The sequence below is a fragment of the Oryx dammah genome, unplaced genomic scaffold (assembly GCF_014754425.2).
Source record: "Oryx dammah isolate SB20612 unplaced genomic scaffold, SCBI_Odam_1.1 HiC_scaffold_2, whole genome shotgun sequence".
Lineage (NCBI taxonomy): Eukaryota > Metazoa > Chordata > Mammalia > Artiodactyla > Bovidae > Oryx > Oryx dammah.
The window spans coordinates 26,421,304-26,436,211 of NW_024070186.1; the positions used below are offsets into that span (position 1 = coordinate 26,421,304).

General features: G+C 36.5%; 1 protein-coding gene across 7 annotated transcripts in view; it reads left to right on the forward strand.

Moving 5' to 3' along the window:
- The window catches only part of ARMC8 (armadillo repeat containing 8), a 105,751-nt gene that overhangs the window by 40,470 nt on the left and 50,373 nt on the right, over window positions 1-14,908 (forward strand). For all 7 annotated transcript variants that reach the window (XR_005719729.1, XM_040233452.1, XM_040233489.1 and 4 more), the window contains 7 exons: window positions 935-1,077; window positions 1,182-1,279; window positions 4,539-4,631; window positions 8,196-8,276; window positions 10,861-10,936; window positions 11,033-11,123; window positions 12,734-12,794. Coding sequence is in view for 6 of the 7 variants with exons in the window: in XM_040233452.1 (XP_040089386.1) it covers window positions 935-1,077; window positions 1,182-1,279; window positions 4,539-4,631; window positions 8,196-8,276; window positions 10,861-10,936; window positions 11,033-11,123; window positions 12,734-12,794 (643 nt within the window). In the remaining variant the exon portion in view is untranslated. The remainder of the gene's footprint in view (window positions 1-934; window positions 1,078-1,181; window positions 1,280-4,538; window positions 4,632-8,195; window positions 8,277-10,860; window positions 10,937-11,032; window positions 11,124-12,733; window positions 12,795-14,908) is intronic.

The following is a 14,908-nucleotide window of genomic DNA, read 5'->3' on the forward strand; positions in this document are numbered from 1 at the left end:
TTTTAAATTAACATAGAAAGTTTCATGTCTTCTGATGAAGCTATTAAGCTTCTTTTTGGCAGACAGTGACAGTTGTTTGACTGCTTGTTTGCCTTTGCTACCTAGAATTAAGTTTTACGTGCAGTTACAAATTTTTCATTCAGAATTTTTGAATGTTTTGCTTTTCTCTCTTCTCTTTTTTCCTTCCTGTCTTTTAATGTAGGATTATTTAATGGTTTTGTGGTTTTTATTATAATCAACCATTGGTAACTGTAAAGCTGTCAGCAGCCTTTTGTAGGGGACTAGTGCTCAGTATATATAAATATGCTTTAGGGAGCATGAAGGATGTACCTTAGAACATAAAGGAGGTAGTCATATGTTGTAGACAGTTGGAATTTGGAGAGTAGTTTTTTGACAGGCTAGCCTAGAATAGAATAGGATCTTTTGATGCCCCAAATAGGAGAACTAGAGAAAGAAGAGAGCTTCCCTTGTTTGAAGAGCTGCACAAGGACTCAGTATTCCCTCTAGGCTAGACGTCTGTGATCTCTGAACTGTAGTAGTGGATATTCAGGGTCCTTAAGACCCACCAGCACTTGGCTTTGGGAATCTTCGTATCTTGAAGAGTCAGATAATGTGGACTGTTGTGCTGGCTGTTTCCACAGACATCGCTTGTGGACAACTCTCAGATTTTGAAGTTCTGATACACTAAGATTGTATGATAATTCTGTTGTTCAAAAAGAAGAAAATCTCTTTTGGTTCTCCCCCCTGCCGATATTCCTTTATTAAATTAACAGCTTATATAAAGATATGACCATTTCCTAGCAGCCTGTAAACTCACCTACCATATTTTCAGTGTGTGGGATGTATTGGTAGCCTTTTCTATAACATTACTTTTAGCTAATGTTTACTTTTAAGTTTTTTAGTCTCTTCTGTTTATCAAGTTCTTTCTTTTTAGATTATTGTACTTGCTTCAGCAAGAAACCTCAAGCACAGAATTGAAAACTGAATGTGCAGTGGTATTGGGAAGTCTTGCTATGGGTACTGAAAACAATGTTAAGTCTCTACTAGATTGCCATATTATCCCTGCCTTACTGCAAGGTATGTAAGGAAGTCATTTTTATACAGGTAAAAAGTAGAATCAGTTTGCAGCGTTTTAAATATAAGTTGAAAGCATGAGTCTCAAATCTGTTTTCTCTTAACAGGACTACTGTCCCCAGACCTGAAGTTCATTGAAGCTTGCCTCCGATGCCTGCGCACCATCTTCACCAGTCCCGTCACTCCAGAGGAACTACTGTATACAGTGAGTTTTAGGTGTTTTTCAATCATCAAGTTACATTTTTACTAACAGCATACTTCTGATTTACTTAGCATCTCATAACTGATCTTAGCTGTGATAACTATGTTATAGAAAAGTCTCAAGAGGTATTTGAATTGCTAATTTGCAAATATCAAATGTTCTAGGCTTTGTAAAGCAGTGAAAGATAGTCCCAGACCTTGAGAAATTTATAAGCTGGGGTTTTTTGTTGTTTTTTGTTTTGTAAAGACCCTTCTTAATTTCTTAAAAGGAAACACATTTAATGCACTCACTATAGGTTAAATCTGGTAGAGGAGGCTTTATGGAGAAGGTAGAATTTGACCTGATCTTGAATAATGGATAAGATTTCAGTAAGTGTAGACAAAAGAAGCTGTTCTAGGGCACATCTTTGTAAAAGAGAATATGCAGGACAGTGGACAGAATAGTTTAATGCAGGAAGGGAATCATTGTTCATTTCAGCTGGAGAGGTGAACCAGAAGCACTTGTTAGAGGCTTACTTACCAGGCTAGGATCAGAGAATACATGTGAGAGAATCTAAAGATCTTCAGAGTCATTCATTGGTTTTCAAAAACTTCAGGGATTATTAGGGTGTATTTTTATCTGTTGCTTTTCTGGGGCTTTCTTAATAAAATTATCAAGGCTAGTATTTTTTAAACTCTCTTATCCACAATTCACAGTAAGAATTATATTTTCCACGGCCACACTGTGTGTGGGGGGTGGGAGGTGGGGGCACAGAGTGGTGGTGGGAGTATCTTGAGATAGTCTTCACAAAACAATTGCATAAATGTAGTGCCTTCTGACTTCTATTTTATCCTTTTTCATTTTAAAAAATGCTGGTTGTGATTCTCTGAGCTGAGATGCAGAATCATAGTTTCAAAGTGGACACATATGTATCAGAGATCTTGTCCAGGGTCATGGTTTACAAATACTTCAAGAATATAAGTAGTCAAGAGGCACAGGCAAAGCAAGCAGGGAGAGGGACATGCCTCCAGAGTTTGTTTTTCCTATATTAGACACTTGCTCCTCTGGCCTGTAATGATGCCTAAGGTCTGTAAATGAGGCTTGTGGGTCATCTCACACAGCAGGAAGCTAAATTATGAAGCATCTCGATTTTATACCTCAAGGATTTGTGTAACATTCTTTGGGGAACCATGGCTCATAAATCCATAGACCATTTATCACAATGGTTCTCAAACTTGAGCAGGCACCAAAATTACCTGGAGAGCATATTAAACACAGAATCCTGGACCCTACCTCCAGAGTTTCTAATTCAGTCAGTGTGGGATGGGGCCTGAGAATATGCATTTCTAACAAGTTTACCAGTAACTGGTAAACTTTAGTATCTGGTAAACCAGATGCTACTGGTCCATGAACCACTCTCTGAGAACCACTGGTTTACTGTAAGCATTTCTAAATTGAGGAAGCATTCTCACAGCATTCTATATAGAACTCTCCATCTGAATATCAGTCTGTTTACTTAAGGATTTCCGATTGTCATTTTTACAAAGAAATTAAGCCAATCACTCATCTTCTTTACCCTAGAAGTTTTTCCCCAACCTTCAGCCCAGTAATGGGGAAGGAATTGACCCTGGTCAACTTATTCAGCTCCTTCCTTCTCTCTCTCTAAATTGATTTCATTATCTACTAATGGATTGTGGTGCATAATTTGGAGAATGCTATTATGTACCAACTTAGCTTCTTTTTGCAAGAAAAATTAAGACACAGGGACTTACGGGACTTTCATAGGATACCTAGATTATGAAACAATTTTATGCCTCAGAGACCATGGAGACTCTAAAAAATGCTGGGTGGGATAATGACAGAGAGTAGTATTTCAGTGTAACTAACTGACATCTGTGGGTAGGATTGTATAGAGACCAGCTGCCATAGCAACTCAGGCACTAAACTAACGAGCACGGAATCCTGTTGAACAGGGCAGAATGTCTAGTTTGAAATTGTTTATAAGATGAGTGACTTTGGGGGAAATTATGTAACTGTACTTTGCCTTGTTTAATCAACCAGAAACTGCAGATATGTAACACAGCAGCTTGCAGTATCTTAGTTCCCTGGCCAGGGATTGAACGTTGGGCCCACAGTAGTGAACACCCTGAGTCATAACCGCTGGACTGCTAGGAAATTCCCTCATTTTGTGTTTAAACTGCTTATGACAACACAGGGTTATAATAAGCAAGGGGGAAAGATTCTATTTGTAGGCATCTTCTACAAAAATAGCCTACTATTTTCCTACTTAGCTTTTATGTATCTTGGGCATTCTTTTCGTACTGAGGGAAACCCCAAACCTTGTTTATCCCAACAGTGGTATTCTTTTAAGTTTCCTTCCTTGCCCTCTGTTGTCTTTTGTCAAAGTGTGGCCTGTGGACCAGCAACATCAACCATTAGTTGGGAGTTTGATAGAATGCCAAATCATAAGTCATACTTCAGACCTACAGAATCAGTCTATACATACAAAGTATCCCCTGAGAACATACATGCAATGTGCGTTCATATCTGAAGAGCATTGCTGTAGGACTTATGACAGCATTGACTAGGGCACTCGAGCTAAGTCTCCTTTTCCATCTGTGGTTTGGGCCAAGTATCCTCTCAGTGTTTAAATCACGAAAGAGGAGATTTTTTGAGAGCCCTGAGGCAGATTGGGTGGATTCTTCTTTCTTCTGTACCATCATGTATGCTGTGAAGTGTCAGTAGTAGGCAGAGAGTGGGCTATAAGTGAGAAGCTGCTTTTATATAAACTGTCTTGTCTTGTGAAGACTGAAATTAGCTCACTACAGTTATTAGAAGTGTTAATCTGTTACTGATACTTACCATAACATCTCAGACTTCAAAATTGTGAGCTTTTATTTTAATACAGTAATTCCTCCTTATAAGCTATGTAGTAAGTATTTATCTTATTAATTATGTCACATTTTGATTTTGGAATAGATTATGTCAAGTCTTATTGAAATGATTTTATTTTATTGTGAGGATGTTTATGGGAGAGAAATTGAGAATTTCCTGTTCTTGTATTTTATTATCAAGCATGAAAATTGAAGCCCCTTTCCTTGTCCTTTGCCCAGACAGTTTTGATTACATGTTGCTTTTGTGTTGCTATGTTCCTTAAACAGACTTGATTTACTGTCATTAAGATAAGAGGCTTACATGCGTACCTGTCCTTGGAAATCAGTGTTAAAGACACTCACCGAGTCTGAGTTCCCTGTTGCTCTGCTCTTCTTCCCTTTCACTCCAGGATGCCACGGTGATACCGCACCTCATGGCGCTGCTTAGCAGGTCCCGCTACACCCAGGAGTATATCTGTCAGATCTTCTCACACTGCTGTAAAGTAAGAACCAGGATAACTGTTCTCTATAATGTAAACAATTGTATGCCCTCAGGAGATGTGCCATCTAATTAGAAGATTAGATAACTTCTAATCTATACACATATAAGCAGACCTATGTATATATATAATTTCTCCTCTTTTTTTTTTTTTGACATAAATAGTAACAGACCATACATACTGTTCTGTACCTTGCATTTTTTACTTAATGTTTTGAGGGATATTCCATATCAGTACATAAGGAGCTTCCTCTTTCTTTTAAAAAAACAGATGAATAGTATTTTATTGTATAGATGTACAATAATTTATTCACCTTTTTTTCTACCATTTGGCATTTAGCTTGTTTCCAGTCTTGTGCAGTCAGTGCTGCAGCAAATACCCTGTATGCAAGACATTTTTATAATTTACAAGCACCCTCATGCCACTAACAGAACTCAGCTTTCTTTTAGCCTGATAAGTAGCATTTGCTAGCTCTGTTCAGGATTATCCATCAGTTTAAGTAGTTAAATATAACTAAACTTCAGGAAACATTGTAGCATATATAAACCCATGTACCAGTGACAATAGTAATAGACTAAAATACAATATTGATTTCCCTACTGATACACTAATAACATGTGTCTTTGAAAACAACTGATCTGATGATGTCTGTATTGTCACTAATTATAAAATTTTTTTATTTTGTATTGTTTACATACAAGCCAGAAGTAAAATTTGTAATAGCATTTTAAGACTGATCTACAAATTTGCATATACTAGTATCAATATGAAATAAATTTATATACCTTGGACAGGGGAGATAAAGAAAGAGGTTTCTAAAACATTTGTGTTCTAAGCTTTAAAGTTATCATTAAAGTTTTGAAATTCCCTCCTTGATTTATTAAGAAGCAAAAGAAGGCTAGTAATAATATTGATTGAAATCCTAACTTCTAAGTTGTTGCCACATCCTAAGCAGTTATTCAGATTTTGAGACCAATGATTTGGTGTTTAGTTTAGGAACATGAGGGCTTATGTACTTCCTACCCTGAGGAGACTGCTTCACTAACTCCAGGTTCATGCAAGTTGATTTGGAGAGATTCAGGAGAGACTTAAGAAGAAGAGAACAATAGTTCCTCCTCTTTAGTTGGCTCAGCCACTAATTCCTTCATTGTAATTGTTTTTACACAATCCTGTGTACAACCACAGAGAGAAGGAAGAGGTTCTTTTGTAACATATTTGCTGCAATTTGGACAAAGAATGTGAGGAATTAAAAGGTACAATATCTTGTAAATGATGGAGAACAGAGAATTGCTTTGTGTTTCACCATAATTTCTAAACATAACTCCAAGACTGAAAACAATCTAAATGTCTAACTATATGTGTATATATGTAGTATTTATATCGGGCCTCCCTGGTGGCTCAGTGGTAAAGAATCCACCTGCCAATGTAGGCATCATGGGTTCAGTCTCTGGGTTGAGAAGGTCCCCTGGAGAAGGAAATGGCAACCATTCCAGTTTTTTGGCCTGGGAAATCCCATAGACAGAGGAGTCTGGCAGGCTACAGTCCATGGGGTCACAAAAGAGTCAGACACAACTTAGCAACTATACAACAAGTATTTTTATATAGTATTTTTTATATATAAATATATAGCATTAGTTTACCATTTGTGTTAAAATGGAGGAAAGAATATATTTGGATATTTGTTTGTATATATGTAAAATGTCTTGAAGAGTATAAAATAATCTATTAGTATTAGATCACCTGAAAGCGGGAACAGATTGGCTGAATACAATGGGAGAGCAGTGAAGTGCAGGGAGTAAAAGCAGCCCCCTGCCCACTTAGCTGTTCTGTTGAACATTACCTGTATATAAGTCAGCATGTTAAAATTTGTAAGCCAAGGCTAACTGAGGCTTCTCTTCATAATTTATTCTAGTTATGTATTTATTAATAGGTAAGAAAAAAATGGATCAAATTCTTAGAAGACCCTTCTTTTCCTTGGCTTCCCCATCATAGTCTCCACCACTACCCTTGTAATGAATAAGCCAGAGACTCATGTTTCAAATGAGTCAATTCAAATAGAGAGCTTTTAGAGCAGGGCCCCACATGTAGCAGGTACCCAATAAGGAGTACCTATAATTGTAACTGCAGATGCATGGGTGAGAATGAGGTAGGAAAAGAATACACTTCAAGCCTGTGCCCTGGGAGTGTCAGTATTTTCAGTTATTATAAAAGCAAGTTTGTACTGTTCTGAGTGGATATATACTGATAAATAATATCAAGAAGTTGTACTCTGGGAATTTGTCCTCATACCCTAAGGATCTGCACTGAGATGCCACTTTACTAATATTCAACAAAACATTGTTTATAATAGTGTGACATTAGAAACTACTTAAAATATGTAATGGGGGTTTGCATGAGTAAACTGTGGAATATTATGTAGTGATTAGAAGTTAGAAAATGTATAGGATCAATTAAACTTCAGTTTTTTAAATGTGTGGAAATTAAGAGAGAAATTGCTGTTTTTTTTTTTTAAGTACTCTTTATAATAAATAAAATATTTAGGAGCCTATAAAATAGAATATGGCTCTTTTACTACTCGGAGGTAAGAAAATGCTAATCTTTCCACTTCAAATGATGGACATTTTGGTCTAAGAAAGAATGAGCATCTGTATCGTTATTAGCTAAACAGTGAATTGGAGAAGCGGTTTGAGAGCTCTTTTTTTACGCTAGGAACTGGTTTCTTCTGTTGAATCCAGACAGATAGCCTACTTTTTGATGCTACACTTTTATCTCCTAAATAATGATAGACATGAAATACCATCCTTTCTTGGCTTTAATTGACTTTTCATTATTTGAGTGGATGGGTGGGATATAAAAGAAATGAATTAAGTACTGGGAAAATCCAAGCCTTGCCTTAACCTTTAGCCACTTTGAAGATCTTCAGTAAATTGATTAGTAGAAAACAGGTATTTTATTCTTCAGGTAAAGAATAAAATACCTGAATTTTCCTATTTCTTCGCCTACTAACTCTAAGAAGTAGTAATTTTTAAAGAAATGAGAGAGAAAGAGAACTAAAACATGTTTACTTCCCAGTTACAGAGTGTTGTTTCCCACCATCCACTGCTCAGACCTCCCTGATGTGTTGAGGTAGCTTGGGCTCTGGTCTAGTTTCTCTTGCAGCTGATTAGTTTTAGACTTCCTTTGACTAAGTCATCAGTCTTAAGTTGTAAGAATGACTGCACTGTCTCCTTGGGCATAGGGGATAAGGGTGTACAAGTGAAATGCAAAATTTGGAGTGCTTCTATTGCTATGATGATGAGGGCCAATATCAGAATATTCTGTGCCCCCTTCCTTATTCTGGGGAGGTAAGGGGCCAGCGAGCCGTTCTAGAGAACTGAGATGAGAGGTAAACTGTGACATCCCTTTGCAGGACTAAAAACAGTGTCTACCCTGCTCTTTGGGAATGGGTTTATACAAATGTAGAACTGAAAATTCTACATTGCAATGAATGTGGTTTTCCCCTTTTAAGTAACTGTATTATTGGAATGAATTATTGTTCTTCTTAATATATTTTATCTTTTCTTACAGGGTCCAGATCATCAAACAATTTTATTTAACCATGGTGCAGTTCAGAATATTGCTCACCTACTAACCTCAGTATCTTACAAAGTAAGATGTTAAAAATTATGGCCTGATTTTTATATTTTATTTTTGGTTTTTAGAGTCTTGGTCGGGAAAGAGGCCCACATTTTGTTGTTTCTTTGATAGATATTGTGATCAAGAATCGTATTTTATCAGTATAATGTTGTGAGGCATTGTTTTTCCTATAGAATGCTTTTAAAAACAATCTACCTTGCTTTTGCTTTTTTTTTCTTTTTTTAGGATATGGTTGTGGTATAAATTGCGATTTGATTTTTACTTGTGATCATCAGTAGTCTCTTTTGGTATGGTGTCAGTGCCAAAGTTGCATGTACCTTGAAGTTTGTAGGAGCAGGGGCTCGCTTGCTAGATCAGGATTGACTTCCTATTTGAAATCTTTATTTAACCACAATTGACTCAAACTTCCAGCATGGTGTTAGTAGTCTAATTGCTAAGTCATGTCCAACTCTTGCAACCCTATGGGCTGTAGCCTGCCAGGCTCCTCTATCTGTGGAATTTCCCAGGCAGGCATACCGAAGTGGGTTGCTATTTCCTTCTCCAAAACTTATAGCATATACCCACATATATATCAACACTTAAAATGTGTTCTATTTTGTATTTTGAGTTAAAGAAAATCAAGGGTTTTCAGGTGTGTTAATTTAATTTCTTTACTGTCTTTTATATATAGGTAAGCACTATCATGATATTCTATCAGGCATTTAGTTAAAACTTCGATCATTTCAGTATTGTCCCACTGGTAAGTTGTAGCAAATATTGGGACATTGTCTTTCTTGTGTCACATTAGAACTAAGTATGGTAGGAATTTCTTTTAGAGCAGAGAAGCAGTCATTCTTGTCTTCTATCCATTTATGCTGATCCTAGTCTGCTGTTGTGGTCCTTAGCTTTATTGCAGGTATGGCCTGCTAATATGTATGTTTTCCCTACCCCAGACATCCAGAGTTATTAATAGATCTTGGTGAAGATCTCACAAGGATAGGAATGGGGACTGGAACCAGCTTGAAACTAGCTAGAGGCAAGGGGAAGAAGTATATGCTAGAACTGCTTCCTCTGCTTTGCACAGAGCATTGTAGGCTGAGACCAGTCAGCACTTACACATCAACAAACAGTTGCTAGGGTGGTGATCTACTGTTCTTCTTTTCCATCCTCTAGCTTCATTAATTCCCCTAGTTCTTCCTCCATTTCTTTCTTTTCTTTTCCACACTAGACTTCCTTATGTACTATGGCAAGTTACAGGTTGTAGAAGGAAAAAGGTTTTGATAACTACTTTTGCTCCACTCACAAAGTGTTATGAACATATTCTAGATTCTACCTGTGGGCTTGTGCTTGTGCTGCAGAGCATCACCCAAGTGAGGGACAGGGCTTCCTCACATCCCAGCTACCTATCCTGCCACTCTTGGGCTCCACAGAAGAACCTTACTCAGACTTAGAAGTAAGGATTAGGTCATTTGGTGAAAACTGAACAGAAAGAATGAAAACTAACAACTTAATAAACTATGTTGTGTATGGTCAAGAATTTGAGCCTTGGTGTCATCCCAGACCAATTACCTAGTTTTGAGGTATAGTAGCATAATTCATGGAGAAGGAAATGGCAACCCACTCCAGTACTCTTGCCTGGAAAATCCCATGGACGGAGGAGCCTGGTGGGCTGCAGTCCATTTGGTTGCTAAGAGTTGGACACGACTGAGCGACTTCACTTTCACTTTTCACTTTCATGCCTTGGAGAAGGAAATGGCAACCTACTCCAATGTTCTTGCCTGGAGAATCCCAGGGACAGGGGAGCCTGGTGGGCTGCCGTCTGTGGGGTCACACAGAGTCGGACGCGACTGAAGTGATTTAGCAGCAGCAGCATAATTCATACAGGCTTCCCTGATGGCTCAGTGGTAAAGAGTCCACCTGCTAATGCAGAAGATACAAGTTTGATCCCTGAGTTGGGAAGATCCCCTGGAGACAGAAATGGCAATCCATTCCAGTATTCTTATCTGGGAAAACCCATGGACAGAGGAGCCTGTCAGGCTATTGTCCATGGGGTTGCAAAGAGTTGTACACGACTTAGCAACCAAACAAAAACAACAAAACACAATATGTAAGTATTACTAAAGTTGAATTAGTCCTTTTTTGAACTTTTTTATAACTTTCTTTCCTGTTCTCTTCCCCCACTTCCCATGCCATACACAACTATAAGAATACTTTTTTTGGTCTTCTCTTCAGTTCTCTCGTTTGCAATTTGGGAAGAAGAAATGTCTCACTTGAAAAGCAATTAGTTATTATTGTTATTAAGTTCCCTTTGCCTTATCAACATTGTATTTTTTACAGCATTCTTTTAAATTTGATTGAAATTTATCTAGTTCAGTTTTAGTTGCTACTTCTTTCCTATTCTTTCTTTTCCATTATTTCAAAATTAATTTTAACTTTTTATAATTAATTTTAATTTACTGTACTTTTCAGATATACAAGTCTTATATTTATTCCCTCAAACCCTTCCTTTAGTACTCTAAGCAGGTTTAAATAGTTATTTCTTCAGAAGAGTTTAGAATCTGAGAGATTAAAATTTGTATTTGCAAAATTAAAATAAATGCTTTGTTTATTTTTATAGGTTCGAATGCAAGCACTGAAATGCTTCTCAGTTTTAGCTTTTGAAAACCCCCAGGTTTCGATGACCCTGGTAAATGGTAGGCTGGAACTTTCAGTGGCACCTACATGATTTAATTTATGAACTTTGTAGATTTAAAAAATTCCTTACTCCTTGTTACCTGTTTTATTTCTAGTTTTGGTTGATGGAGAGTTGTTACCACAGATTTTTGTGAAGATGTTACAGAGGGATAAGCCCATTGAGATGCAGCTGACATCGGCAAAATGGTAAAAGTGAAGATGGTGTGGGAGAAAGACACAGCTTTACCTGTCTACTGTGGGGAGAGAGTTGTCTACTGTGGACGGCCTAGTCAGCTCACTCTCAGTCTCCATCTTGTCTGGGGATTTTGAAGTTTGACAGTCATGGGATTGTGTCATCTTCTTAAATGGTTATGAGTTTTGTACTCAGTTTGCATGCAGAACAAGAACTCTCATAACATCTAAGACTGACTGCAGAAAATTACTTCAGTACATTCCCTTCTCCTGTATTTCAGTTGAAATAATACAGAATTAGATCAGATTTAACCAACACAGATTATGCTAAGTATTGTCAGGAGAATATAAAGAAACAGAATTAGTTGAAGTTGATAACCAAGGGATGATTTCAGAGAATGTGACTTCTTCCTTTTTAGAAAAACAAAACAAAGATTCCTCATAGAGACCATTTATAAAATAGTTATTTAAAGTTCTTATTAGCACAGTTCCTGGCTCTAGTAAGCATTCAATACATGTTAATTCTGTAATTATCAATTCATTACCAGATAGAGTTAATACTTGTTGTGTAGGATTCTGTGCTAAGTGAATGGTTTAGTTACAATATTTAAGAAGCTGTGACTCTAATATTTTGGCCCAGATGAGGAATTTTCAGTGAATCATCCTTGCATCATGAACTTTCTGTTTTCTATTTATTTATGTGGTTTGTATTTTTTGTTCATCTGCTTTTCGTCTTCAAAGTAGCATTTGCCTTTTTGTTAGTAAGGTAATGGTCTCATGGAACTGGCTTCAAAAAACAATGCAGTAACAAATCTTAAGATAATGATAACAGTAATAAAGAATTTAACTACTACAATATAAATAAGGAATTTTACTGATTTGTTTAAAGCTTTCCCTCAAAGCCATAACATGGGGTATTTTATTTTATTTTTTGCCCTCCTAAAAAGGAATCTAATTCAAAATGGAAATTCATTAATTTAAGTGCTTAATGTTCAGTACTTGCTTAGAGAGGAGAAAGTAATTTTGTTCTTATTCAAAGTCAGATATAATTGTGAGGGTAAATTGTTTTTCAGAAGAACCAAATCATTAACTAATTCTCAAAGCCACTACTGTTAACATCTGACTAGTTAGTTAATATCTTAGGGATAGCTGTATTAGAAGTTAAATACTTCTTCTGTGATAATTTTACTGTTATTAGATTTGAAATATCCCAATTTAACCTCATTTAAACTTAGATACTTTGTTGACTTTATATTTTACTTAAAATTTTTTTCCTATTTGTTACGGAAAATTTCAAACATAAAAAGTATAGAGAGAAGTATAAAGGACTCAAATGTGCCCAACACCTTGCTTTAATGTTTATCCACTCATTTGGCCATTTAATTTTGAAACAATTTTGTAGGTATTTAAAAAATATCTGGCTTACTGTCTGCATATATCAGATAGTTTTGTTTAATTAACAGAATCTCAGGTAAGGAAGTGTCAAAACCTTCTCCCTCACCATAAGTAAGAGTAGGTATCTTTTTTCTCCTCTATAATATCTTGAAAGCAAGTAGAGTTTTTTTGTTTTTTTTTTTAATTTTTAAAATACTAGCAAAAACTTACTTTCTGCCATCTTATTCCAGTTTAACTTACATGTGTAGAGCTGGAGCAATTCGGACAGATGACAACTGTATTGTATTAAAGGTGAGCTAATTAATTCTTTCTAAAAACATGTGAAAATTACCCACCCATTTAAGCGTTGACTATAAATATTAATATTCCTTTTTCCTTTTACATATTTATCACTACGGCATTTGAACACAGCAAGAAATAATATTAAAACATCATGCTCTTCAGCGGGATGACTTGTAGTTTTTAAAAATTGGTTTTAGATGTGTTTTGAAAGTCAAAGTAAATCTTTGCGTGTCAAACTTTTTCACTTTTATGGTAATTAGAAGGATGTAAATACTATAAAAATATATAAGATTCAAGTTAAATAGAAAATATATTTTAATACTTGATTTTCACTGTTTTCAACACAGTTTTGTAGGCAAGCAGTTTGCTAACTCTTCAGATGAAGACTTAATTTCACCCTCATGCCAGATAATAAAAAGGTGTAATGAGAAAGAATAAGAAAATAACACTTGAAAGCAGTCATCATTATTGTGGTGTGTCAGATGCAACTAGAACTCTGAAAAGCCCAGATGAAAGACTAGCCCTAAAAGTCCTAAGACCTGGATTCTGGTTTTAGCACTTCCACCAGTGACTCGGTTGGTAGCCTTGGGCACATCCCTTATTCTTTTGGTGCCTCAGATTCCTAATTATGAAAACGAGAGCAATAATTCCTGCTCATCTATCCCACAGGGTTATTGAGAATAATAATAATATATTAAATGCATTAAATTTCTTGTTAACTCTAAAAAACAGAAAATCTGTAAATAGTGTGTCATTTTGTGAGTGTGAAATCTCTCATTATCTGTGTTCAAAATGAACCCAAGGATAAAAGACCATTAAGAAGATTAATGTTTCCTTTAGTCTTTGGTGAAGCAGACAGTTGATGTAATGAGATCTGAGGACCCCTAAGTAGGTAGCCCTGCATAGAGCACTGAGGGCTTCCAAATCCTTACTTAACTGCTCTATCCCTACTTTTCTTTCTCATTGATAAACTTGTTTAATAGTATCTTCTTTGAATAGTAGTTGTGAGCATTAAATTCAATAATCCGTGAATTTATGGTATTAATAAATGTTGGTAACTAGTCAAAGGAAAATAAGAATAAGGCTTTCTTCTTGGAAGCCTAGGGTTGTATCTTAAAGATGGAACCAGCCTGATAAGAGATCAATAGTGAACAATGAAGTGCTGAACTCTGTGGTAAAGCTATAAAAGGAATTTAGAACAAAACATAGTTGACTGTGGTTGTAGAGGAAAGCTGCATATAATTCTGACATTTCAGTTTCTATTTCCATATCAACCTTTAAAGTTAATTCTTCAGCCTTAGAAATATAAACATGGGATATTTTTAATTAGAACCTAATGTATCGACAGGGAGGCCTGGCGTGCTGTGATTCATGGGGTCGCAAAGAGTCAGACACGACTGAGCGACTGAACTGAACTGAACTGAACTGAACTGAACTGAACTGAATGTAGGCCTTCCCACGTAGCTCAGTCAGTAAAGCATCTGCCTGCAATGTGGGAGACCTGGGTTTAATCCCTGCATCAGGAAGTTCCCCTGGAGAAGGAAATGGCAACCTACTCCAGTATTCTTGCCTGGAGAATCCCATGGACAGACGAGCCTGGCAGGCTACAGTTCATGGGATTGCCAAAGCTGGACATGACGTAGCACTATCTTTATCTTTATCTAAGGTAGGTTAATTACCAAGCCAAAATTTTCAAAGGACCTCAGAAGTAAAACTGATATCACAGTCATTCCAGGGAGTTCTTTGGAGAACCAAGGAACTGTGATTGGTGCAATTCACTTAGATTAGAGGAGAACTGGTAGAATCTGAGCAATGGGAAGATCACTGAATTTTTAAAGCTGTATTTTGTTTTTGTAATCTCTAAACAAAAAATTGAAAGTCATCCCAGCCATAACACACTCATTAAGGAAAAGATTCTGGAGTAGGAAATGGCAACCCACTCCAGTATTCTTGCCCAGAAAATTCCATGGAGAGAGGAGCTTGGCAGACTGCAGTCCATGGGGTCACAAAGAGTCGGACACAACTGAGCATCTGAGCACAAGGAAAAGATAGTGTGCTTTTTCTAAGGCAAAATTTTTCCTAACTAAACTGAATTATTTTAGGTAAATAAATACATAGACAGG